General features: G+C 37.7%; 1 protein-coding gene across 1 annotated transcript; it reads right to left on the bottom strand.

The window, feature by feature from the left end:
- Positions 1-265: 265 nt before the first annotated feature.
- htr1d (5-hydroxytryptamine (serotonin) receptor 1D, G protein-coupled) lies at positions 266-26,158 on the bottom strand. Its single transcript, XM_015348436.2, has 2 exons — positions 25,347-26,158; positions 266-3,133 (listed from the first exon to the last, which is right to left on the bottom strand). Exon 2 carries the CDS (start codon positions 2,209-2,211, stop codon positions 1,072-1,074), a length of 1,140 nt encoding a protein of 379 aa, XP_015203922.2. The 5' UTR covers positions 2,212-3,133; positions 25,347-26,158; the 3' UTR covers positions 266-1,071.
- Between the last annotated feature and the right edge of the window lie 320 nt (positions 26,159-26,478).

The raw sequence follows: 26,478 nt of genomic DNA, 5'->3' as shown, positions 1-26,478 counted from the left end.
TTCTCGAGAAGAGTAGGGAGTTATCCTGGTGTCTGGGCCAAATTTCCCCCCTTGGCCTTTACTGTGGCCTCCATATTGTGCCCATGTGTGATTGGCTTGCTCTTGCCCTGTGATGGACTGGCGCCCTGTCCAGGGTGTACCCTGCCTTGCGCTCGTTGCTTGCCCGGTAGGCTCCGGCATCCCGCGACACTGTGCAGTATAAAGTGGATTTGGCAAATGACATGACATGACATGGCATCAAACAAGATATTTTATTCTGCCAGGGCACTGTGGTATCATATATCATTAATTATTATGCACAGGATATTAAGACTCAAACACACATATTGAACACCAGTAAAAGAATTGATAAGATTGGTGATGAAGATGGAAATTAATCTATTTTGAAGAATAATTCCTTGCATCAGCAGCAAATGATTTTCACTAGAAAGTGATGGTCTTCCCATAATTTATCTTTATTTCAATTTATAGCATCGTTTGGACATAATATATTAAAATGAGGATTACTGCACATTTGGAATGGCTTTCCCAGCTACAGAAAAGAAGTTATAGGATGATTTACATTTGACCAACGCCTGAACAGGAAAGAAAATCACATACAATAGTATTGACATTTTTCTGCTCTCTACAGTTTCACCTCCTGGTCTCTGTTCATTTGTTTTGCGTACACTGACATGGCACTTTAGCATGTGCATATTAAGCACACAGGTCCCTCACAAAGAGCCCGTTTCCCTATCTGACACCACTTGTATTTTATTTTGTTTTCAAAATTATAGGAATCTTAAGGCAGGAAATGATCATTACAATTCCAAAAGTGTTTTTTTTTATTTGTGAGGTTATGCTATACCTACAGTGTCACCATGCACTAATAGACATCATGAAATCACTTAGAGGCCATGAAGCACCTTAATCAGCTGCATGATTCAATATGCTAAAATGCACAGTGACTTATAAATCACCTTGTACAGTATGTCTATTATACAAATGTGCTTCACAGTACAGTAATAGGTAGTTAAATCATTGCTTTTTCTGACAAAAATTAGAATGGGGCTGAGATGAAAACAAATGATCTTAGTAGCATCTCTTGAACTTGATGAGTTTCTGGAAAGCCTGCTTGAACTCGTCGTTGAAAGCAGTGTAGATCACAGGGTTGATGAGGGAATTCAGGTACCCCAGCCAGGTGAAGAAATCAAACAGAGCTGCGTGAAACCAGCAAGTCTTGCAAATGGCCATCACCAAAGTCACCACAAAGAAAGGCAGCCAGCAGAAAATAAAGGCGCCCAGGATGATCCCTAGAGTCTTGGTCGCTTTCCTCTCTCTGGCAGCGCAGATCCTCTTCCTCTCCAGCACGCTGTCTGCCAGCTTCACCTTGACATTGTTCATGAACACTGGGGAGCCCCCGGGCTGAGGGTGACCCTCTTGGTTGGAGTTGGAGTTGATCGAGCAGAGGGAAGACCCGGCGGAGCCCCCTATGAGCTGGGCGGTGGTGAAGCGCTTCCCACAGGACGATGGGGGCTTGAATATCCTGGATCTGGCAGCCACGTAGATGCGACCATAGAGAATGATCAGCAGCACAGTTGGGACGTAAAAAGCGCCGAATGTGGAATAGATCGTGTATGAGAGCTGGTCTGTGTTGACGTTGCATTCGGTCAGCTCCTCGTGAGCCTTGGCCTGCCTCCAGAAGAGTGGGGGCATGGAGATGGAGATGGAGATCACCCACACTACGGCAATCATAACCCCAGCCCTGCGAGTGGTCCTTCTCTTGCAGTACTCCAGGGCATCAGTGATAGCCCAGTATCGGTCCAGAGCAATGACACACAGGTGAAGGATGGAAGCTGTGCAGCACGTGATGTCTGACAAGAGCCAGATGTCACACATGACCTGCCCCAGTGACCAGGTCTTGCTCACAGTGTAGACAATGCTGATGGGCATCACCAGGATGGACACCAGGAGGTCTGTCACCGCCAGGGATCCTATGAGGAAATTGGCTGGGGTGTGAAGCTTGCGAGTCAAGAAGATGGTGATGACGACAAAGACATTGGACAGCACAGTGGCCAGGGTAATGATCGCCAAAACGATAGACAGGGAGATCTTCAGACCTAAAATGGTGTTCTCATCCCAAGAGATCAGCATATCACTAGGGTTCTGCGAAGTATTTCCAGAAATGATCTGGAAGGAAACGTCACCAGAGTGATTGCCTCGGTCCATCATCTAACTGTGCACAATTAGGCTCTGTGTAGAGGGGAGCAGGGGAAGGCCTCATTAGAACCCTTTGACCAATAGGTTCAATCACAATCAAACCTCACATTCTACATTTTGTCAGTAGAGTTTTATAATGATTAATTATCTTTCATCACTCTCTGCAATTTTCTTTCAGACCTGAAGATCTAGTTTTGGTGCAAACTCGTCTCAAGTTTCATGTTGAAGCTCTGTCCTGATAGAGCTTTGGCACTACAGCTTTGGAAGTTAATTATAATTCTGACTGCATAGCTCTTGTTTTTCACTGCAGAGCTTGCACCACCACCACTCAAAGGGTTTGTTTAATTTACCTCTATTGCATTGTATTTGTTATTCAAGAACAAGCTTCTGAAATGTAGCTGCTGCACTCTGTACAGCACACCTCGTCCTTTGTTTCTTCTTCACGTTTTGTATAATTTCCTGCTCATTGAGCAGATGTGGGGTTTGAAATCAGAATGAATGTCACAGAAGGTAGCTTCTCTCTCTTGGGCTACGCTGGATTTTTGAAGGAAATAAGTCTGCTTGGAAGTTATTAATTCAGAATCTGTGACCTAAGAACAGGCAATAATGAGTGAGTCATACAAAGGCAGACATCTAGTTGGTTAAGTGGCAATGATGACTAAAGTTAACAGAGGGACATTCAGATTGTTTTAGGATCTTGTGTTGAAAGAATACTTTGATTCTTTTATTTAAAACTGTGCCTTGACTCAGTCTCTTGAAATTGAGTTTTCTTCTGCGTTCCTGCTAATTTCTCAAACAGCTGTAGCTTCAGTCTGATAGAGCAAGGAATCCATGCGGGCGGTACAGGAAACGGGTTAGTCTCTATTCCGTGCCAGGTGGAAGACAAGCTCCCTGCACTCTGAAGCAGGTCCTCTTTCTCTAAGAGAAGTGTGATCTAGAATTGAAAGAGAAAGCACACGGAAAGTTAGACAAAGGCTGGTGCTTGAGCCACAGCACAAAAAGGGGCAAACCCTTCACTGCCACGCAAAATGGACAGAACCAGCAACCAGTGTTACTACTCTGACGAGGGTACTTTTGGATTAAATCCCATCTGTTAATTATAAGTAGCTTAGTCTTTATTAGTTTCACAAAAGTTTTTGCATTTTCATTATTTTCGGGGGGTTTTTCACAGAGCTTTCCTAAAATTCTACCCTTAATGTAACAAAAAACAGTTGACATGAGACTCAAGTCTGGGTTGTTACACTGACACTAAAAGCTAGAGGTGGCCAAGATTCCCAAATGGCGACAGGCAATTGGCTCACCAGGTGTTTTGCACTGAGAAGGGTTACTTTAGTGAAGTTGCAACTCTTGCAATTTCCTCAGTGCCTTGTCAGGCTTGTGATGGTAACAGTGAGGAACGTGCCTGTTCTCCAAATGGCACTGAACCTCCTGTGCCCCACTGAGCTTGTAACCGGTTTGGAAATGAGTGTTTCAGTGGGTACGCAGGTCAGAAGAGCCTGCCTACCCTTCTTTATTCTCCCCTTGAGGGCTGTGAGCACACAATTGGCAAATTCAGATTAGTGGTTACATGATAAAATGAAAAAAAAAGGCAAATCTAAATTCAATAAAAAACTGGGGGCTTCTCTGTCAAAGACAGTGCATGCCCTTGTGAGCAAAGGTAATATAAAATCCTGTCATATAGGTCTCTAACTCTGACCCCAGTTAAACAAACTTGATAATCACATGCTGATGTGTTCCTCAATAGTGAGCTCTGCTATGTGGTGTGACTTCAAGCATAGCAGTACCATCTTAAATCACTTGACACCAGATTGTCCCTTGCCAATGTGTTTAATGGCCCAGCTGCAAAATGGGATATAAATTGTGTTAATACGTCATATAATATTACTCTTATTACCCACACTGTTGGGAGCTTCAGGCCACTGTGAGGAAATGATGAGAAAACCCAATTTAGCTTTAAATCACCTTCCTCATCACAGGCCTATATAGGTGTCAGGCTGTTTAATCCATAAGTCACTCAATAATTGTTTCTTTTTGTTAACAAATCAGACTTCCTGGCAATATAACCACAGAATGATTTTTAACATGAATAGTAATGCAATTTTATAAGCATAACATTGTTTTCTCCAGTGATGTAAAGAGATAGGTCTTGTTTAGATTTTTTTACTGGATGTTTGCCCAGTGGAGCAATTAGTTTTCATGAGTGCATTAAAAGCTCGGAGGCTGTATTTTTTCCAGTATCTTCATAGCGCATTATTGATTTAAAGGGATAAGGGCACTCTAATAACCTATTAGACAAGCTGTCCTTATTTGTTAATCTGCAAGTCTGATAACTCACAGTACTAGATGCATTGGCTTTGTGTCACCAGCAGCTTTCAAGCACTTCATTAAAATGTTTTGTTATAACTGGCTGTTATTAATGGTCACCTAATCCAATGTTACATACCCTGCATTGCTGTTTATTAATTAATAAACGGCCATAAGCAGACCCATGAGAGAATTTAAGAGTGCAACTTTTTACAAATTAACATTCTTTAAACTGACTTCAATTGCAATAGCAGCCAGTGCAGATCCAAAACTACCAGAAACATCAGACGTGTGTCTTTAAAGCTGTGCTGTAGTGAATGGTGGCTGTTACTAATAACCATCACCTTGTTCAGTATCACACTGGTGATGCTTAATGGAAAAGGTTTTGGGCAGAGAATAAGCCCAGAAATGATACAAGTATCGGAAATTGTCTGTATAAGTTGTCTGTTTTCTGAGCATAGGATATAGACAATTACAATAAACAATCTCAAATCTCAAACAATATACTTAAGTGCCATAAGTAATTGCCATTGTAGTAAACTAAAATTGCTGTACTGGAGTAAAGAGATTCTGTTGCTTGTCCATACTAATGAAGCCAGTTATTAACAGATAGGATACATTCTGTACTAATTGTGTGGCTTTAGAAGCAATTATTTGACTTGTTAGGTGAGCTTGCTGAATAGTTATGGAATACAGTATGATGCAATTGGTAAATAAAAAAGGATCTGTTGCAAATTATAATCATAGGTTTGCTCAGTTTTCATAGCATCCAGGCTAACTTTTTGTTTTACAAATGTTGGAAAAATGCCTCCTGAGAACCCTGAGCAGCATGTTTTTCTCTGATAAGAAGCTGTGCGCTCAGCTATTAGTGACGTTCACTTGACTGGCGTGAAATGGAACAAGTCTTTTACGTTTCTCATAACACTGAGACAAGTGATGGAAAAATGTCTAAAATAGATTTTACTTTTCAGAGGCAGAGGAGGGTGATATGTTTTCTTTCTGTGCAATATTTTGTTAGGGATTTTTATAAGGGTTGTGGTTAAAATTGAATGGATTCTATAACAGTATGAAAGTACGAGGCCCACTGGCCACATCCTGCCATACAAGTCTGCTTTTTTTTCCCAACAACCTCTAAAAGTCATAAGCTTTGATTGTAATCTTAAGTCACTTTTTCAATTTTTCTTTGACTGTGAGTAACGGAGCCTTACATAGATTTAGACAGGAACTGAATACCTCAGTGAGGAAATGTGAAAGTCTTTTTGTATTTTGCTCTTTCCTTTGGATAAGTACACATGCCTGTCTTTGCCTCTGGTGGGCCTGGCACCTGAGATTTCAATGGAGGATAAAGTCGAGCCTGTTCACAGACAGAGGAGCCCCAGGAGGATTCAGCAGGGTAGCTATAACTCTGAAGTCTTAGAGGGATGAGAGAGTGGTTTAGTAAGGAGGGAAGGTGCATACAGTGCTGCTATCAGCCTCCCCATATGTAAGCAGGAGTGATATGACACGTTGTCACAGTCTCCTCCTTGACGAGTTTACAGGCATAGATAGAATATAACAATAACGATGGCACAGCCACAACTGCAAAGATGTGCAATGGTGTTTATTACGAGGAACTGTGTTCCCAAAGTCCACACCCCAAAAAACAAAGTGAAAACCACAAACTAACCAGGAAAAAACAAAACAAAGCTATAGTACAATAATATATACATTAATTACTGCAGGCAGCTCCTATTTTACCCCCCCCCCACAATCCACTTGCTCCTATCTCCCCCCTCCTATCTTGAAGAGCTCCTTTTCTAGGTTAAACTCCTCCCCTAGAATATTCCACTATAAAGCCCAAAAAATAATTTTACTAAATAATACTCAGAATTCTGATATACACATTTCTTCATTAAGTACACAATTAAACAACGAACATATTATTACCAAAAATACAATATCATACTCCTTTTATGTACATAACTGTTGTTTAAGAAAATACTACCCCCTCTTAATGGTATCTTCGTACAAAATCCAAGCATGCGCAATCCTGAAACAGGTGCTACTAAGCCAGCCCCTATTGCCACGCCAAAAGTTTGGGTCCAACAGGTTTGCGGGAGAAACCATTTTGCCGGTGAGAAATCCAAACAGTTTATTTATTTGAAACACGTGAGTTGATCACCAATTTGGTTCATTTCACTTCTAAAACAAAGGAAAACAGCTGTTTGGTTTGAGTTAATGTTTAATTTTGATAATACGGGAACAACCTTACTTTACTTTGCTCTGTGTGCACCCACGGTGCAAGCAAAGCTTTCCCCGGAATTCCAGACTAGTTTGTTTACGTTGGAAACCAGCGTTATCGCCTTTGTTTAGATAGTGAAATGTTGACGTATGTGTGTGTTTATGTTCATGTGGATATCTCACGAGTGCCAGCTGATCTGAAAACGGAGTCTCCAGTCATACACGTGCTGTGATAAGCAGTATATATAGACTTAAATTCAGTGCCAGCAACATTCCTGCATGACAAAACCAGCTACAGGGTAAAAGTGCTTGGAGGGTTTTTAACAAAACTTTGTTTCTGAAACTTTTTTTTCAATATATTCAGCATTTTAATGTGTACGGCTCCATTTTAAAGATTCCTACGATCGCCCAATAAAATTACTGCATGTGCTGACATCCAAAGGCATTTCTTTTCCATTCCTTAACCCTGCAAAACACAGTTCAACCTGCTAAAAGCCATGGGTTTATTCACTAAAGTATAAAGGTCACTTTTTTCTAATATTAATCCTAAATAATTTATCTTTCCTTTTGTGTATATTTTGCTCTTTCATGTTAAGTCAACTCAAACTATCAACCCTTCATCTGGAAGTCCAGAACTCCAACCATTATTTCACATTGTAGGCCTCTGGGAATCCTAGGGCTTTATTGTTATTTGTAGATTTCAAAATTACTGTGTTATCTGCCTACTCTTTCAGGAAAAAAAAATGGTGGACAGGTACTTTTTAATGGTGGAAAAATTGTGACACACTCTCTGTATACTATATATATATACTTATACTATAAGAAAAAAAAATCAAGAGTTCTGAAAGTGTAGAAATGCAACTATAGCTGTTCTAGAGCACTAGAAATAGTCTCATTAATTAAGTCTACTCATGAAAGAGATGAATCAATTATTTCTATTCATAAGCTCCCAAATTTGGAATTTCCAATTGTTAATCAGTTTTGTGCACTGCTGTGAGCTTTGTACTAGTATTAAAATGTACACTGTCAGAGCCATCTGTTGTTTTTCACACTGCTTGTCTAACTGCGCCCACAGCAAAGTATTGTTCAGAGAAGCTGTATTTCCTTAACTGACAACACGCATAGCTCACAGTCTCCCATGCTGTGCAGAGAAGGATACCCTCTCTGACTTGAGGTTCTCAGCCTGGCATGATTCTTTCAAATTCTTTGGACGTCTTTGATGTTGTTTATATTGTTACAGAGAACATTCCTATCCTTGTCCGTGTTTATTGTTACAGATAAAACTCTTTAATTCTTATTTCCAGCTTTCATTTTCTCTGGGTTTAAATCACAGGCATGCTTTGATCAGAGTGTTGAGTGTTGCACTGTACTGCGGATGTTCCTGTGACACAAGTCCCAGTACAGTACTGCTTTTGTAATGTATTTTATCTGTGAAAGACTTTGAATGTTTAGCATTTTCTGTCTGTTCATAAGTACTGTCCATGCACAGTACTTAAGAGCTGTAATGTACACTGTCATAAAAAAACATCTTGGATATCTCGGACATAACCAAGACCCATTACAGTATACTGTATATTTGTTACAAACAACATTAATTTAATCAAAGTGTCCACTAAGGTTCTCTACCACACACACCAAAAAAAGTGACTGTTATGGGAAAAATACATTATAATTTACAGATGTAAGTACTGGAAGCAGTTTTTAAAACTCTTTAACTAGAACATCTCACCTACCACTTGGTAGTGTGCTGTGTTCAGCTCAGCAGGTATCTGATTTTCATTGTAGAGAGAATTCAGTGGTATTGGTTGTCTTAGGAGGTTATATCACAAAAATATTAACATTCTCTAATATTAAAGTTCTCTAAGTTCTAAACAGTCTTTACCTTAAACATACAGTACATTGTATCTGGCACAATATCGCTGTCTTGTAACATGCATAATACAGATTAGGGTGAGTTAACTAACTTACATGCTATAAAACCATCAGATAAAACGAGTTCCTGCTCCTTATATCTAAAAAATGTGAACATATTATTACTAAACTGCAGGGAATTACTGATTTACTCTTGTTAATGGCTCTAATGTTTCTACCAGTATGCATGGTCTGTAATTTTTGAAATGAGAAAATATCCCTTCACAGATGAATAACTCCTAATCTAGATAAAGTTACTTACTGTGCAATGTTTTAAAATGTTGTATTATCAATTAAACTTAATTGCTTTTATATAGTATTTTTCATATAAAAAGCACTTTACATACACCACTTCATCCATCACTGAAATGCACCCCCCATCTGGGTCTCCCATATTGTGTGACCCTAGGTTGGAGTTCAGTGAGCATGCAGAGGATAACAGTCTTAGGAACAGTCATAGGATTTTTAATGAACAAACTCTTAGGAATTCTGTTTAATGTCTCATCTGAAAGATGGCACCTCCTATAGAATAGTGCTCCCTGTCACCAGTGTTTCTCCATGGAAAGACGCTTTCTTAAGGCTGTCCTGCACCAAACTCTCTGAAAGAAAAAAATAAACTCAGCTTGTCTCTTCTGATTGAATCCCGAAAATGATTTTGTTTCATTTAGAAGCCTTAAAATTCATGTCTTGACCACAGCCATTTAAGATGCAAAAAGAAATGTACAGGTTTCAAAGCTTGCAAAATTGTTTAATAATTTAAAGTCTGTTCCAGAAAGGGTAAATACTTTCTAACAGCTAAAGGGGTAGATAATGGCTATAAAGAAAACACCAAATACCATTCCTTTCTTATCAGAATCCTGTCTTGAAGGCGTTCTGAAGGAAATCTTTTGGATTAAAACTGACAAGTGGGCTGAGGGATTGTTTGCGTTTGAGTTTACAGAACATCAGGTTAATAACTTGTGACAACCACTGCACTGTAAAAGTTATTTTTTCAATTACAATCGGAACAAAATAGAAAACATAAAAGATTATCTACAAGCCGTACTGGAAAAGAGATGTGGGATGGAAGTGAATGAATAAAATCTTGTTCTACGTAGGAACATTTCCTGCAAATTGAATTTATTTTCATTCAACTGGCAGGGGAAGTCAGTTAAGAAACAAGACTATAATATAAATACATGTAGGGGATGAAAGTTAAAAGACTTAACAACATAAAATGAGGGATGTTACTCATTATAAACAGTATTAGTTTTTTTTTAGTTAGTTAGGTGTGGTTAATGAGTTTAAGATTACCCCAAAGGTCCCAGGTTGTGGGCTACATGGTGATACTGTAACATTTAGAGCTGCTATCTCACACCTCCAGGGTTTATATCCAGACCTGGGTGCCTGTCTGGAGAGTTTGCATATTCTTCTGTATTTTCATGGGTTTCAAAGGAGCCCGGTTCCCAACTTCCATACTTTTCCCTGCCTGGAGTGTTTCTGGATCCTCTCTTCCCAATACTTGGAATCTTGTCCAGATTGCCTACAGGGGCCAGAGGCACCGCTTCTGCTTTTCAGTATATGATACTAGTGTCACAGTAGAAAATTAAAAAGTGAGTTTCCATCACTGTTTCCTGTAGTTTGTGAATTCAGTGCCCTGTCATGTTAAAATGGCAGTGATAATGGTTCTTGTATTATTACAGGGATTCCTCCCAGTTTTCCCTTGCAGAGGTAGGGGTGTAGAAAGAGAGGCAGGAGATGGTAACTGCAGCTCACTGACTTTATTACTGCTCAGGGGTTTGGCATGAGAGAAAGACAGAGGGAAAGGGGTGCCTTTTTATAGAGAGAGGCAGGGAGAGGGGAAATGCAAAAAGAGGGAAAAGAGATCAGGGTTCAGAGGCTCCAGACAGACCGCCTCTTGGTTGGGACGTTTCATTATTAACAGGGCACAGCCACTTAGCTCATCTATCGGTTCTGGTTGCTCTTAGCTAACGGGCGAGAGGATCTCATTGAGCCATACTGAGTTTAAGGATGTCAGGGTGCTCCCTGGCACCTATCCAGGATAGCAATATGTTTTTATTTTGTAACATGGCAACCACAATTTTACATAATGTTCTAAAAGAGGTCTTTACAAAGCTATCATTGTAAATGGCACATCTCCAACCTCAAAATGTGAGCTAACATAAAAATAAAGCACCCCTCTACCTGGTAGGCTGGTTTTGTATATCATCTTTATGACACGTTCACCACAGCTTTAGAACATAGAGGCCATGTCTGGTCAATTACACTGTGTTTGGAATTGCTCATTTTCATATAGCAGAGCTCAATATATTAAAGCGTGATATCTGTGTATTATAGCATATAAACTTTAGAATTGCCCATTTTTTTTAGTCTAATTTGGGAATGCCCATTACAATCTGAATCACAGCGATGGTGCTTACACTCACATACTGTAGCAACAGTGCAAGACCACAGACACGGTCCTCTGTTTCTCCCACCCGATTGAGCCATTTTACAGATTCAAGCTTTCACAGGCTTCTAACTCTACATGTACAGGAACAGGCGTGAGCCTCACAAACATCACCTCATCCCTCTAGGCACACTGAGAGTCCCTTGGGTAACTGTTTCACTGAGAGATAAAAACTACCTCTCTGGGAAATAAGTCAATTTGGAGAGATGCTGACAGCCTACATATTTTACCTAAGGAGCAGGTTCTGACACTTTTATATATTTGTTGTCATACCCAACTGAATAAGAAGACATTCCAGCTACCACCCCTGTCCTTTGTCAATTGTATTATGTTTGCGGAGCACTCATGTTAACGTGTCTGGAGTTTGTGTATTTCTTTTTATCTTAAGTAGCATATTGTGCCACCTCTGTACATGTTGTTGCACTCTAATATGGTCACGTTGTGAAAGGATGTGGTTTGGTTTTAGTGGCTGTAGTGGTCATCTCTTTTTCACTTACAGTATATTATGCAGTATTTTTTACGCCAGTACTTCCCAGAACATTTGGTTCAGACTTGAGTTGGAAACGTCTAACAAGCAGATGCAAAAGATTAAGTTGATCAGTGGGACCATGTTTTAAGTTGGATAACCTATTCAATTTCATGCCTAGATTGAAAAGATCAAATTGTCCTTAAAAACAAAATGTACACATTCATGGATGTTCTGTATGTTTATATTTTCCAGGTCATGGTTCAAAATTTGTCACATGGCAATACATTTTGTTAGGATTGCCTTTGTTATTGTGTGGTCTGAATCATATTCGATATTTATGATAAGAACTAGACTACAGCTTGTTTTAACATTTTTACATTTTGTATACAATACATTTGACTATGTGCAGTCACTTGGTCAAATTGGATGTCAATTTAGCCTTGTTTCTGTGAGATATTAGGAACTTGAGACTGAAATCCTTTCTGTGAATTTGCATGTGTTGTTCTGGCTCATCATAGGCGATATGTACCATACACTCATATGATATGTCAAAGAAAGAATTGCAGAAAGTGTAATTATGTATCAAACATTTTTGACCTTATCAAAATGATTATGTCACACCTAATTATTAGAGTAAGGATTAAAATTAAGAAAAACACAAGAGGTTTGTTGGTGATATGACTAACCCTTTTGATACCACTTTCTGAATGGCAATTGGCTTTATACCATAAATTATTCTGGTATCATGAAAATGGCATGATTTTGTGTTTCCAAATATGGAAGCATTCATCACTCCATGAAGAGAAAAAATGTTAATTTGATCTTAATTCAGAATTACCTTTGTATTAGCATGATATTAATCACATGATGATGTTAATCTTAAACACAGTGGGAAAGAATTCAGTTTAAAGTGGTTGTCTGTTGAAGTCTTAAGTCATACCAACTTCAGGCACGAATAGATGAAGATGATGGAGTAAGTCTTGAAAAGGTATGGCACGATTAGAAACTACAACAGACCTGTAAAAGACCAAATAGTTTAATTCACTTAAACTGATTTTAAAAGTATAACTGATGCTAAACTTATGTTAAAACTAAAACAATGCTAAATGCTAAAAAAACAATGATGTAAAAAGTAAGATGCATTTTTTTGTACAAATGTACAAAAAATACATTTTTTTATGTTTGTACTTAGGGGTGGTAGCAAGTAATATTTAATGCTGGAACATCTGGAGTAATTAAAGTACAACACAAGGGAAGCTCAGCTCACTGCAAAAGCATGAGGCTGATATGAGCTTTTTTATGACCAGATCGATCTGTAGTCAGTTATTCAGCCCTTCACAGAACAAACTACAGGCATTTTGTTTTGGGGGAGCTGTTTGTTTCAGCAGCTGTCACCCTCTTTTCAAAATGTTGTACTAAATTAGCCTCAATGCTGGCTTTAAATGTGTTTATTTTTAATGTGTAATGCCTTCTCCCTTTGTATACAACTAACTGCACAGTTATTGTGATTTTGACTAATATTTAAAGGACAAAAACCAAACCATTTTTTTCGAGTACAGCTGGCTCTAATTAAAAATAAACAAAGAAGATAAGAACCATCTAGAAATCCTGTCGCAGCCTAATCACACCATGTTTCTAAATAAACACTTAGGTAATTTTTTGTGGCAGTATGAATAGTTACCAAGATTTTTAATTAATTTATTTGTTGATGTGTTGATCACATAATTAGTGATGGAGTTAATAACTCTGTTCTTTAGGTCTGTAGCAGCCAGATTGCATGCCGTATGTTGCTGTCCATGGTGCTGAAATAGAAGGCATGCCTTTCCATTTCCCCATGTAATCTGAATTGTGTTGGCTGGCAGTTATTTACTTAGCTTTCATTTTGGAGCTCTATACACAAAGTCATGAATAGTTAACTATTTTGTTCCCGGTCAAACAATATTTACATAAAGCACGTAAATTACAGCCGTAATTATTTTACTTTTAATTTAAACAGATGAGGATGACTAGTTACTTCTCTTGGATGCCAGGTAATGAAAACAATTAAAACTTAATTTGAGAATCATCTGTATGACAACAGGATGCTTTGGGACAGTCAGCATGAATTTAGAAAGTGATAGGCTCTTCTTTAATTGTTAGAGGACTTTATGCAATAGCAGTAAGGGATATACCAGAGAAAATGATAATATATTCTGTTAGATTAATTCTTTTTCTCTGCAGTAAACATTCGAGGAAATACAAGTTTAATAACTGATTGATGCATAGACATGAGTACAGATGAGGGGTGAATACTCAGATTGGAGTTTAATGTAATTGGTGAAGTACATCTTGATCTGCTCGCTTGTTTGGTTTACTAGGTGATTAGGACTGAAGCTCTTCTTAATTTTATCTAAAAGTATCTACTGTACGTTTTTATGTATAGCTGGTATAGCCGGTACATTAGTCATGTTCTTAGACCATACCAGAATAGGATGATCAGAAAGCACTGTAGAAGCTGCAAGTAAAGATTTAGACAGAACCTAAGAGTGGCCAAACAACTGTACACTTAATTAGCTAAGGAGAGGATTACATGCAAGTAGCAAACACATGTAGTTGAAGTTTACGGGCAATTTCATTCACCATGATACAAAAGTAATATTGCTGAAAGCAGGAAAACATCTAATGGACAGCAATTCAAAGTGGGGGTAAAGGAAATACTACCTGGGCTAAAAGATGTTAATCTTTTTATTATTTAATGGAGATGATAGTGAGGGGAACACAATTCAAATGATTAAAAAAACTCAAGAGCCTTTTGCAAAGCCAGGATCATCACAATTTTACACAAACCAGAGGACACAATTGGAAATGAAGGGAAATTGCATTTAGAACAGGAGACAGTATTTAAAGAAAGAGGTACAGGAATCCAACCAGGCTTGTTATCAGAGCAAATTTTTTCGAGGGATGCATCTGGACATTTGTAAATAAATTATCAACAAGATGTACTGTACAGGTCTGGCAATGGAAAACCATTAGCTAGATGTCAACATTTAGTGCTGCTTTGTTAGTAGACTGCACTTGAGATCTAAAGACTGTCAGTAGTGCTCTTTAATATTTCGCAAGCAGTGTTTTCCATTAGTTCCTTCTTTCAGATGTTTGTACTGTAAGGTTCAAGCATTATTCAAATGAATGCAAATACAAGCAGTTACAGTCTCCATTTGGCACACTGGATAGGGATGCTCTAGAAGGTCTTAATTAGGAGAAAAATGTTTTTTTTTCAGGTGCCCTTGTTTGGTATTCATACTGATCCTTACTTCACCATTCTTGTGGTGTGATGCAGATTTCACCCTTTTATTTGATGCATCTTTTAGTATTAATGTTGTTCTATAAACGTTCTAGCTGGATGATGGGGGGGTGAGGACTGAGGAGTAGGGTAATGGCTGATGGACCTGCTATGCTGATTTCTTATGCTTCACAGGCTGAGGGTGGGCCTAGAAATCAGTTGTGTTTGCCTTGGGTTTGATTTTTTTTTTACCTATGCATTCTGCGTACACTGGATCGGCACCTGGTTCTTACTAGGCAATGGGGCTTTTCATTTATTAGACTATACGTGACCCAGGAATGGAAGGCAAACACGCTCGATTAAAACACGGCACAAAAATCTCTATTCTTCAGATTTCACACGTACATTCAGTACACAGCAGCAAAGGAATATTGTGAATTAGCTCAATGCGTAAATTACACCAGACTCTTTACTATTTACACACGGCTGTTCATGATGCACCAACTATTGTGGATTCAGATGATTGATTGATTACACTCCAGTATCCAGCTATTTGCTACTAAAACATTTTTTTTAAAGTTTAAAATGAATAGGAAGATGAAGGTCTGTGATACAGTGCATGTACCTGTTGGGACTGTTCCATTAATTAGCCTCCTTTAAGAAGCCATCACTCTAGTCAAGGTGATCTGTTTACATATTGTGCTGACCTGGTTCCTCTAGTATTAAACGTATTATGGTTCACTCCACCCCCACTCCACCTGTCTAGAGTCTCCCTTCCATATCCAGTGATCTAGTTAAAGAAAATTGTTTGCTTCCATGAATGGCTCTGATTGTTTGAGGAGGCCTGGGACATTTACACAAAGACTTCTTCACTGCTGTGCGATCATTTTGAACTTGGAAGTAGGCAGTCAATCATCTCTAAAGGGCAATGGTAAATTAATTAGTGGGGCTGAGACAGCCCACTATATGTGATATCAGAACATGATGGAAATCTAATGTTAGATACACTGAGATTTGCAGCTAATAATTCAGTCCACAGTTTAAGGAACAATTGTTATTAGGTCAGTATCCCCGGAACAACTTATTGCCAGTTTCTTTTTTGACACAGAAAAACTTTTAGTTAGGAGCTTTATTTAACATTTAGCTCTGCATAAAGAAGTAACATATTCATGTGCACTTTAAGCACTGTGAATACATTAAAAGACAAAAAATACTGTAATGTTTCTTGATTAGTGAGGCTGTAGTCTACTTGAAAATAAATTATTTCCAGTGATAATTTTCACTCAGACACTGACATAATCCTGAATGGTGGAGAGTCATTTAGAGTATTCTGCAATCCCAATGCAATAACATTTTGGCAAGCTATCAACAGAAATACAATCGTTAGCACAACAGTGTCGACAAATACTTGCATGCACACACACAAACTCATTAAAGCGCAGGCACACAATCCCTTAATCTCTATCCATCAGTGCACCTTGCATGTATCATAAATTATGCCCTGCTTATGACAGAGGGGGAACTCTTTTTGCAGTCTTAAATACACCCAGGTCATTAAATGTATCCTGATTGTTCATGCAATAGGACACCTAACAGACTGGAAATCTGTTGAGTATAGTGCAGCTAGGCAGAATGAATCTGAGAATGTTCACATGATGGTGGCACGGCAAAAAAAACTTTTAAGGGCAAATGCTTCAAGAGCTTTATCTGAAGAAATTCAATTTGCTTAATTTGCTATTTAAGCATTTAAGTTTGTTTTACAGCACAGGCATTTCTCAAATGCAGATTTAACAATAATTCTGGGTAGACCGATATGATAGTATGGTCTTGAGCCAGTGAACTTTGCTCTTCCTAACTCCCTAACCAATTTAAGTGCACTCTAAGAAGAGTTCTAAAGCTATGACACTCATCTTGGGTGGATCAAAATTAGATCCAATAACCTCTCAGATACGTGTTTCACAAGACAAAGGTGTTACATCCTTTTGAGCTGTGTGCACCCCTATGGACTCCAAATACAGCTTTTCCGTCCCAAACCTCTGCTATGTTTCCAAGTATCTGCAGGGTAAAGCCACAAAAAAAGCTGAGGAAGACTTGGGATCCAATGTAAGAAAACACTGCCTCCTTTGATCAACCCCAGCCCTGTTGGAGACATTTGTTCACGTAGTACAGCAAACTGCAAGGATCCAGTTCCAGACACATTTGATTAAAATTTGATTGTGTGACCTATGATTCAGTGTTCCACATGGCTACATTGCACTATGCCTATGAGCACTGGTGCTGTTTGGAGAACAGAATGTTCTTTGGGTGGGGGGAATTGGGTAAGGTAGAGGACATTAGTCCTTGTTATATAAAGCAGGGTGCTTTGATTAAGCTCTTGAATCTGTGATTATGCCGACATATGTCGTAGCAACTTACGGAGGTCTACTGGTAGTGCAGATAAATGGAATGAACATTTGTTCTTTTAACCATATAACCTTGGGTTACACAGCACTTTGTTGAAAACCATCAAAGAAATGTATTTTCTGTACTGTATAAGAAGCCACATTTTCTTAAATCTTTGCTTTTTAAACATCAAGTCTGGGTCAAACTTCAAAACTGAACCTCCACAATTTCAAAATTTGATTTTGAATTAGATTTTGTTTAACGATTTCCACTTTCTGATGTATTTGCAAAGAAATGCCCACTTTGTGGGTGAATTTCATCTACAAAGAGGCGCAATGATATATTGAACACCTGTCCAACTCAATATTGCACAGATACTGCTTTATTATCATAGAACTAGCTTTTAGCCAAGTCAAATAATTTCTGTACAGCAAGTTTCTTATGTACGTGATCTATAGGTATGGACAAGATTATGTTCCCTGACTGCAGCATAATGACTTCACAGGGTTCCAAAGTAGTTAACTTTTGCAATATACAGTATTTGCTCATCTTTGTGACGTAGGATAATGAATAGATTTCAAAACACTACTATTTTTAAGTATTTACTGTAGCTCTACAGGAAATGAGTGTGTGAACTGATGAATGCCTGCAAAGAGAGCAGCTTTTCATAAAATAATTTCACCTTTATTAATCGTTGATATAGACAATTAAAGAAACAGCTTTATAGTTCCAAAGAAACACAAGCATTTTGCCTCCTGCTTTCCTTTTCATGAATTCCCAGCATTGCTGATAGTGTCTTCACAGAAAGCATTTTAAATTTCAGGATGTGCTTATCAAATAAATAGTAAAAATGAACATGTTGGTACAAGTAAGTTTACGGATAAGGGTAAAAAGTTCTTATGTTGAGCAATTCTCCACTGCACTGGAAATTAGTCAATCATAATGACTAGAGCTATTCAGAACGATTTGATTTTGGTAAGCCTTATTAGGCTAGCTTGAAAATCATTAAATTGGCCAGACTTAATGCATATCTTTACTCACATACAGTACCTGGCAATCGTGAAAGTGCTCTGTATGATCCATTGCCCGGGTGGACATTCGATATAGTGATTCTTTTTGAAAAGTTATTTTATTTATTGATAAACCTTATTATTACAATTCTATTAAATAAGATCAATTTCTGAGCTGAGCTGTTTAACACATTGTTGTGACTTTCTATTCTTCATTATACTGGAAGAAATCTCACCATAACTATAATATTTCTCAAAATAATAATATTTAGAATGCTAGGTTGACAACTTTTTCTACCTTAATTGAATCTCAATTTGTATTTAACGTCTGCATTAACCACATAGCATTTAATATTACAGAATGGACACTTAAATGATAAATTGTTCCACAACATTTAAAAACAAATGCCATGCAGTAAAAGATATATACCATGTAAGTTGATAATAGAGAACACAACAGTGACAGATATGAGTGTATTATTTATAATCATCATTGACCGTATGGTGCAGTAATTCTTGTGTCACTAATTACCTTAGATCAGCAGCATATTTCTCTTTTCTTGCAAAGCATCTGGAAGTGTTTTATATTCTGCAGCCTCTATCTGGCGTATATCAAAATGTCTTTATTTTGTGGACCACTGATGTCTTTTAAAGAGAAGACCTACATTAAGTGCCTTGGTGATTTCCACTTTTCATAGAGTGAGATTGCTTGTCACAAATACATCTCTTTTTCAAATAGAGATTGCATTGATGAAATCTGCGGTGGAATTGGATTTTCAAAAGTACACAATGTGATGAAGTTTGTAACATGCTGGATAAGATCACTTTAACTTGTTTAAGCACTTAACTACTTATTCTTAAAGTACTGTATCGTTCTGCTGTGCCTCTGGAATTGGTTGTATACTGTACATTTGCAGATAGTCTTCTGTTTCGTGGCTTTGGATGAGAACCACATTGATTGTGAAAGCTTAGCTCCTACATGGTCCACATTAAAGTGCAAAAAAGTTTAAAATGACCAAGTAGTGTTACACAGTGGAACAAAGAATATGTTGACTGTTACAATGTATAAAGTTGTTTTTGATAAACAGATATTGTTTTTGAAGCATGCTACAGAATGAATAGGAATCTAAACAATTCTGAAAGGCATCCAAGTGAACAATATAGTGGTTTCAGTACACTATTACATACTTTCCTATACACAATTATATGAAATTTACACTGCATTTGGAATTCTATTTTCCAGTTCAGCACATAAGTACTAAAATAAGTAGTTTCTGTATAATGTTTATCAGTTAGGTTAGAAAGTAAGAAATGATACTGTAACAACACAATCTCTATCTGGAGCTGTACAACCAGACCATAAATAAAAACAAAGGTTACAAACGAAAGGAAGCTACAGTATTTGCCCCATCTAGCTCATGTATTTAGAAAATCATGGATCTGATTTAATCCAGCTGTTTCTTGAAAGGATACAGGGCATTGGATCAAAGCACACAATTGCGTAACCTGTTCCAGACTCTCACAACCCTTTTAAATTACTGGATATCTCTGATTGAAGAGATTGAAGGTATTTATAATAGTGGGAATTCACACATGGAGGGTTACGGCACTCATTTGAGAGGAAAGGCCACAGAAATAAAAAAACTGAATCCTGTGGTGCCCTGGTCAACTGTTTTCTTTTTTCGACAGAAGCAATCTGTGTTAATTCAGAGTAGTGTGCCCATTTGTTTCATCTCTCTTTTATTCTGGGCAGCTCTCCAATAGTTTTGAAAACATGTGCACTGTCAATCATGTTGGAAATCAAAGCACCTGTAAAGTTCTCTCTTGGGTTATGAGATTCCAGCTTCTAATGATCAGAGAACTTTTAGAGTACCTGTCTTCTAATAGGAACATCAGAGTCATGTAGAGTAGAGTTTCAGATTGGGATCTAACTAACACTTTAATAAAATCCCGTGGTCCTTTCACCATCACAAGACTATTTTGTTTTATTTTTTCTGGTGAAACAAATGCTCTTATGATTCACATTTTCTAATGTTAGAGAATATTTCAATATTTTACGACTCAGTACAGATTTCATTGCTTGGAGAATTTGGTTCTTTGCTAGTGACTGTCAAGGAAATACAGCATTTTCTTTTTTTCTTTTTCATGGAAGTATTTAAACTCTAGTTTAGTTTAAATGTTTATATTCTAATACCAGGAGGGGGCATGTGTTTTTAAACTTTTTCCACTTGTCTTAAGTGTCCAGAAGTTTATTTAATTTAGCTTTAATTATATCAAAATGAACGAGAATGAAGCAAACATTCCATTAAAATGATTAAACGTTCAATCAAAATTGTATATGTTTTTTTAAAAGTAAATATCCCAATGTGTTTTATAAAATGGAGAGGATCCACTTCATCCATCACTGGACATTCTGTACCAGCAGCCCAACGTAGGAAACACACAGCAGCCATTCTGCACCAGAAGCCCCACCTGGGTGACACAAGCAGCAATTCTGCAACAGCTGCCCCATCTGGGAGACACACAACAATCATTCTCCACTAACATCCCATCTAGGTGATACACAGAGCAGAATCACTTAACCAATTGCACTAAGGGTGAAATTGAGGTAGACAGGAATGACTGTACAAACTCAAAGTGGAACCTCTTCCTGACATTAAGATTAATACTCTTTCTATTATGAACAGTACCTCAGGACTAATTAGCCACAACCTTAGTTTGATGTCTCAGCTGTAAGGTAGCTCCCACAGGGCCATTTTCCTGGTCAACATACTGGGGCTGTGTCCTGGAAATTCTGGTCCAGAGGGAAGATTGTCACCTACTGGCACCACTTACTGCAGCAATCTGCGTATTCTTTGAGAGCTCCCATTGCAGTGCTCACCAGATCCAACCTTCCTTAGGGTTGAGTTATGATGAGGTCACGTTGCATGGTGGGAGTCGTCCAGTTATTCCCGAAAAAGTCAGAATATGTTCTCTAGATTTGCTTGAAGGTACTCATTACTGAACATTCTTATGTTCAAAGTAATCACAAAGAGTGGCCCATTGTAGTTTCACACTGCTTTGTACCTTGTTTCATGGACTTTTTGGCTTGGGTTCTGAATGTTGATCTAATATACTGTTCAGAAATCAGTAATCCAAACAGTTGATGGAGTGGTTTCAGTTCTTAAGAGCATCATTGCACTGATGCTGTACTGTACCTCTACCTCTCACACAGAGAAAATGGCTATTTCATTTCCATTTCCATTCATCTTTCAGTTAGAGGAAGACTCATTGTTCTTTTTTCAATAATGTCTGTTAGTGTTTTTTCTTGAGACAGCCGAAAGCTTCGGTGTGAGTCAGAATATAATGAACCAGTACTGGGCGATTATGGTTTCTATTACACTAGCTTTGAAAGTAAGTCACAAAGTGCTAATAGTCATCTTAAGAAAGCTGAGACTCCATCAAAGCTCATAGGCTTAGAGAGAATTATTAACCATATCTTGTCACATTGCAGACTGAATGGACCACCGACAAAGCTAAGTCAGTTTCTGTTCAGCAGAGTCAGCCTTCCTTTTTTTAAACAGTTTATTTTTTGAGCTACATAACATCATCCGTAAGAGTTTGGGATGGTTTCGCACTCTTTGACACGATGTACTGTGTTTATATTTTCAGGGGCTCAAATCATGTTTCTGAAAGACATATTTGCTGGTTAAATTATTCAGAAACCAGTAAACATTAATTTGGTAATACAGTAGGTGCATTTACTCGTTTTCCTCACTTCTTGAAAGTCACTTCATGGAGTGATTTGCAATGGTCTGCAGAGATAGAATTAATATGTGGTCTGACCTATACTTTAAAAAATATGAATTCTGGATTTGTATTACACGTGGTAGACATCATCTTTAAAGACTTTTGGACTGACAGCTCATCTATTGTCATTCACAGATAGTATAGAGTATATGCTGTACACTGCTACGACAAACTGGGCTATCTTTCTCTTTAGTAACTTTTTTAGTAAATCACATAATCCAGTTAAACAGGTGAATGGAGCCTTTCGTACATAACGTTTTCTTTGTTTTATAAAACCAAAAGTTGTATCTGTTACATACAATTGTATCTTTTAACTTGTATTCAACAGCAACATTGTGCAATAGGGATATCACACATCCATGAACCTGTTAAGCATCAAGGATTTGTGAAATGCACCTAAAATGCTGTATTTCAATACTGTTGTTCAGTTTATGATTTTCATCACTGTAAATCTTTTATGTTGCTCTGGAACATTTTTAGTGCCAGTCTTTATGAAACACTATTTTGAGACCACATTAAACACATTTTTATTATTCAGTTTTGTTTTGTAAGACATTATTCCAAGCAATAACCATTAGGAACTGTAAACAATTACATATATACCAAAATGACCCCTCCCTCTCCTCTACGGTCTATTATTCTTGATTACTGAGCATTTAAAAGAAACATTTAATCAAAGAATTCCTGGCTACAGAACAGATTGCCACGATATACCCAAGTGGAATAACTCCATTCGTTACTTTTCATTCCAACAAGCTCATAGAATGTGCTCAGTCAGAAGGAACCTGCAAAAGTCCAACTGAAAGGGGAAAGATCTATAAGCGCTGAAAAGGTAAGAAAATGAAATATTGACTTTGGTGTGTATTTTTTAACTGGTGTGAAGACAACAGATACTTTAAAATCTGCTGCAGCATAAATGAACAAAGTCCTTGGCTCTTACTACTGGCAGATCTCCATGTGAAAGACAGAGACAGTCTACCAATTGAATCCTTGAGGAATTTCCACAGCAATTCATTGACAAATGATGAACTACAATGCATTTAAATAAAAGATTGCACAAAAAGTACTTTTTGTTATTGTTTTTTCATATTTACATTTTTACAGATGTGTCTTTAAGTTAATAAATGAATAAAATATTCTACTTAAACTGGCCACACTTTTCGGCTCAGCTATTATTCCACTGACGAGTTCTGTGCTGACAGAGGCTAAAAAGTGCAGTCTCCTATAACCATATTAAAGATTTTTTTCAGTAGTACTGTACTGTATGTTTGTATAAATTAGATGAGAAATCAAGGTCAAGAGTGTGATATCCGAGTGCAGGTTAGCATGAGTTTTCCTTTGAAACGTTTCACATTTAGTAAATACTGCGTCAGAACCTGAAACAATTAAGGGATCTCAGGAAATAAAACCATTAATGGGCATTTCTGGTCTTCAGCGGCCACAATATTGCCAGATTGATCTCCGCGGTATTTAACCGAATTAATTTTGCAATCAATTTTTGTCTTTCCTAACTACCTGTAAAGCCTAGAAGCCCCTATCCTTCGGGGATCAGAATGACGTACCCGTACTTCAACCAACCTAGCATACATATGATCTGCACGCACCGCATTTTGCATAATTAATGTACCGAAAAATGAGATTCGGTTATTATGCAGTGACTGTGACAGACCTCTGTCAGTAGATGATGTTTTGCGTTTTCGTGTTTTTTTTGCTTGCAATAATCTATTCTCATCTCTACATTATTTATACTGCACTGTTTGAAGGGATAGACCAATGTTTTAAACTGTTAGAAATTGTACACTTCCTTACCCCATGAGACTGCGTTCGAGAGTGAAAGAAGTTCGATTTTTTTCATACAGTTCATTTTTAAATACAAAAGCTTAACAGCACAGAAAACTATATAGCTATGTTAACGGACCAGCCCACACGATGTGAAACATGATCACAAGACTCTAAACCCATCACGCATGACATGTTTTACAATATTTACAATAGTTTGTAACTATTATTTGAAATTTTATTATCGATTAGTTTTAGGTAGTGGGCTACAACTTTTTTTTAACTGAGAAACTGAAATGTATATTTCTGTATTGTGGCCGTAGGTTTAAGGAGTATTCAATAAACAATTAAGACGAAGTCACTGGACCGTGTGTACCAGCGGCTTCCCTGTTATAAAACAAAATTACTGCACACAACCTACTGTAATTCCAAATACTTTGCCTCTAACGGAAGCACTGAGTGACCAGCACAGAACTTCACACCTGAGCATGAGAGCTTCAGTACTACAGTCTATATCAATAGGTTCCAACAGAAAAATACACCTAAAACGAAGCCTCGTAACTATTACGGAAATACTGTACAGGTTAAATTAATAAAACAATGCACAAGTCTCTGAGATGTACAGTATGTAGGGACTACTGCTGAGTATTCACTGGACAGGTCTATTTAAAAATGTTCCGCACGTGTTAGAATAGTGTTTGAACACGAGAATACGCCGTCGCTCTGTAGAAGCCTGTACTGTAGAGGGTAGAAAAACTGTAGAATTGAGACCCAGAACAGCACAACTAGAGTGTCCTCGGTGAAGTTATTTATTTACAATAAATATTTGCAATAAACAACAAAAATAAATCTTTTAGAAAACTATTCTAGCAGTTCACAGCTTGAATTTCGGAGTTACTCTGACTCTATTTTAAAGCGACAACTTGCCCTTCCGTACATCGAATTGAAATATTTGGACACTGGAATGTGTTTCATTTATCATCATGACCACATACTGTATCTTGACAGTTGATAGAATTTATTTTAAGGCTCGTTGGGATTATAAAAATGACATTCAAATGCCAATAATTTCTTTCGAGATACGCTGTATGTCGAACCCAAAACACATACTGTACAAAAATGAATCATTCACTTAAACCAATCAGCATTTCTCTATGTATTTTAATATGGCAGCGATCTCCAAAACAATAATCTAAGAAAATTTATATCTAAAGCCATTGAAATGAAGCGGTTTACAGGCAAGGTGGAAGGAAAGTGGTGAAAAACAGTTACATTTGACCGTATTATAGAAAGTGTACCGCAAGTGTGTAAGACTCCTAACCAAAAAAAAGTATGCATTCCATCTGCCTTTTTTGCCACTGAATCAACAGAATTAACTATGATAATAAAAAAACTTTTGAAACCTCCAAAAACAGGCACAATAATAATGCACAGTAAATACAGCATGACTTGATACGATTGGTTAAGGAATGTTGAATGTTTAGCTACCTGTACAGTACGTGCTCTCTAAGCGTTTCTGAATGCTCTTTCATTTCTGGAAAAAGGAGATGTCGTATAAAGGGAAAACATACTTACTTTTGTTTCCAATGGTATAATTTATAGTGTGGTCTCCTTTTAAGACTTCAGTCGCACTTGAAGCGTGTGACAGTTTTTTTTTCTGATGAGAGTGAAGCAGAAATGCAGTACAATGGGCTTTAGGAAAAAAGAAAAGTCTTCTGCTCTGAAATGCTAAATCTCGTAAAACCGGAGCCCGTGCATCGATCTTCCAAGCAATAATTCTGCTGGATACAGCGTGAAAAGTCACCGCAATAGTATAGAAATATTGAGAGCATCAACTTAACTGTGCATGTAGGGAAAAAAAAACAATTCGCTTAGTTAAAAACAATTCTAACGTTAATCTTAGAAATCCCAGATAAAATTCTCCTTTGCCACGGCGCAAATCCACAAAACCAATCTGATTCAAGAGACAGATGTATAGGAAAAAGGTGATATGGTGCTCCCCCTTTCTTTTGGTCGGAGCGCCCGTCAAAACCTGGGTTAGTTGCAGCAAACGAGCAAGGTAAGAACGGCTCAGTCCACTGTAGTGTAAGCCACGGAGCAGTTGATACAACTTGAAAGCGTTGCACAGCAGTGCGCTCTCAAGAGGGTTTCAGTATAACCAGCGCTCAGTTTGCTCTGTGTGGAATTAATCAGTTACAAGTATTCCGAATTATCCTCCCCAAAGATCCGCTTTGTGGGAAACAGTTCATGAAATAGTGAGCAGCTTGTTAGATGCCGTCTTTCCCCCCAACTGAGTGACAGCTTTTCAATCAGTATTCAATAAAGCTGAGGTTAATATAATGCGATGTTTTTCTCCATCAAAAATGTTGTGGGACAGAATCGTTTAACTAGAATAAGTCGCAGCATCTAAACTTGAATGTAGATGGTAACTGAATCGCTGTACCTTCTCAGTATGATCTTTTTGTTGTTGTTCGTTAACATGAGCGTCCGTGACGCCGCAATCTGTGCATAAAACATATTGTGAAACAGGTTAAACCAAGACAAAGTCCTTTCTAGACTGCTGTTCTCAAGCGTGATTGTCATTCCAGCTGAACTTTCACTTACATAACTGAACCCTTAATTGATCTGTTAATAGGATTAATTTGACCCTTAATTGTGTTTTAGTTCCTAAATATATTGGAGGTTAGTTTTAACTAGTGTGTCTCAT

The sequence above is a fragment of the Lepisosteus oculatus genome, chromosome 11, assembly GCF_040954835.1.
Source record: "Lepisosteus oculatus isolate fLepOcu1 chromosome 11, fLepOcu1.hap2, whole genome shotgun sequence".
Lineage (NCBI taxonomy): Eukaryota > Metazoa > Chordata > Actinopteri > Semionotiformes > Lepisosteidae > Lepisosteus > Lepisosteus oculatus.
Note: the sequence above shows the minus strand (reverse complement) of the source record. Positions and strands in the feature narration are given on the sequence as shown.

Excerpts from the sequence above, each read along its gene's own strand:
- htr1d (XM_015348436.2), bottom strand. The coding sequence starts at position 2,211 with ATGATGGACCGAGGCAATCACTCTGGTGACGTTTCCTTCCAGATCATT.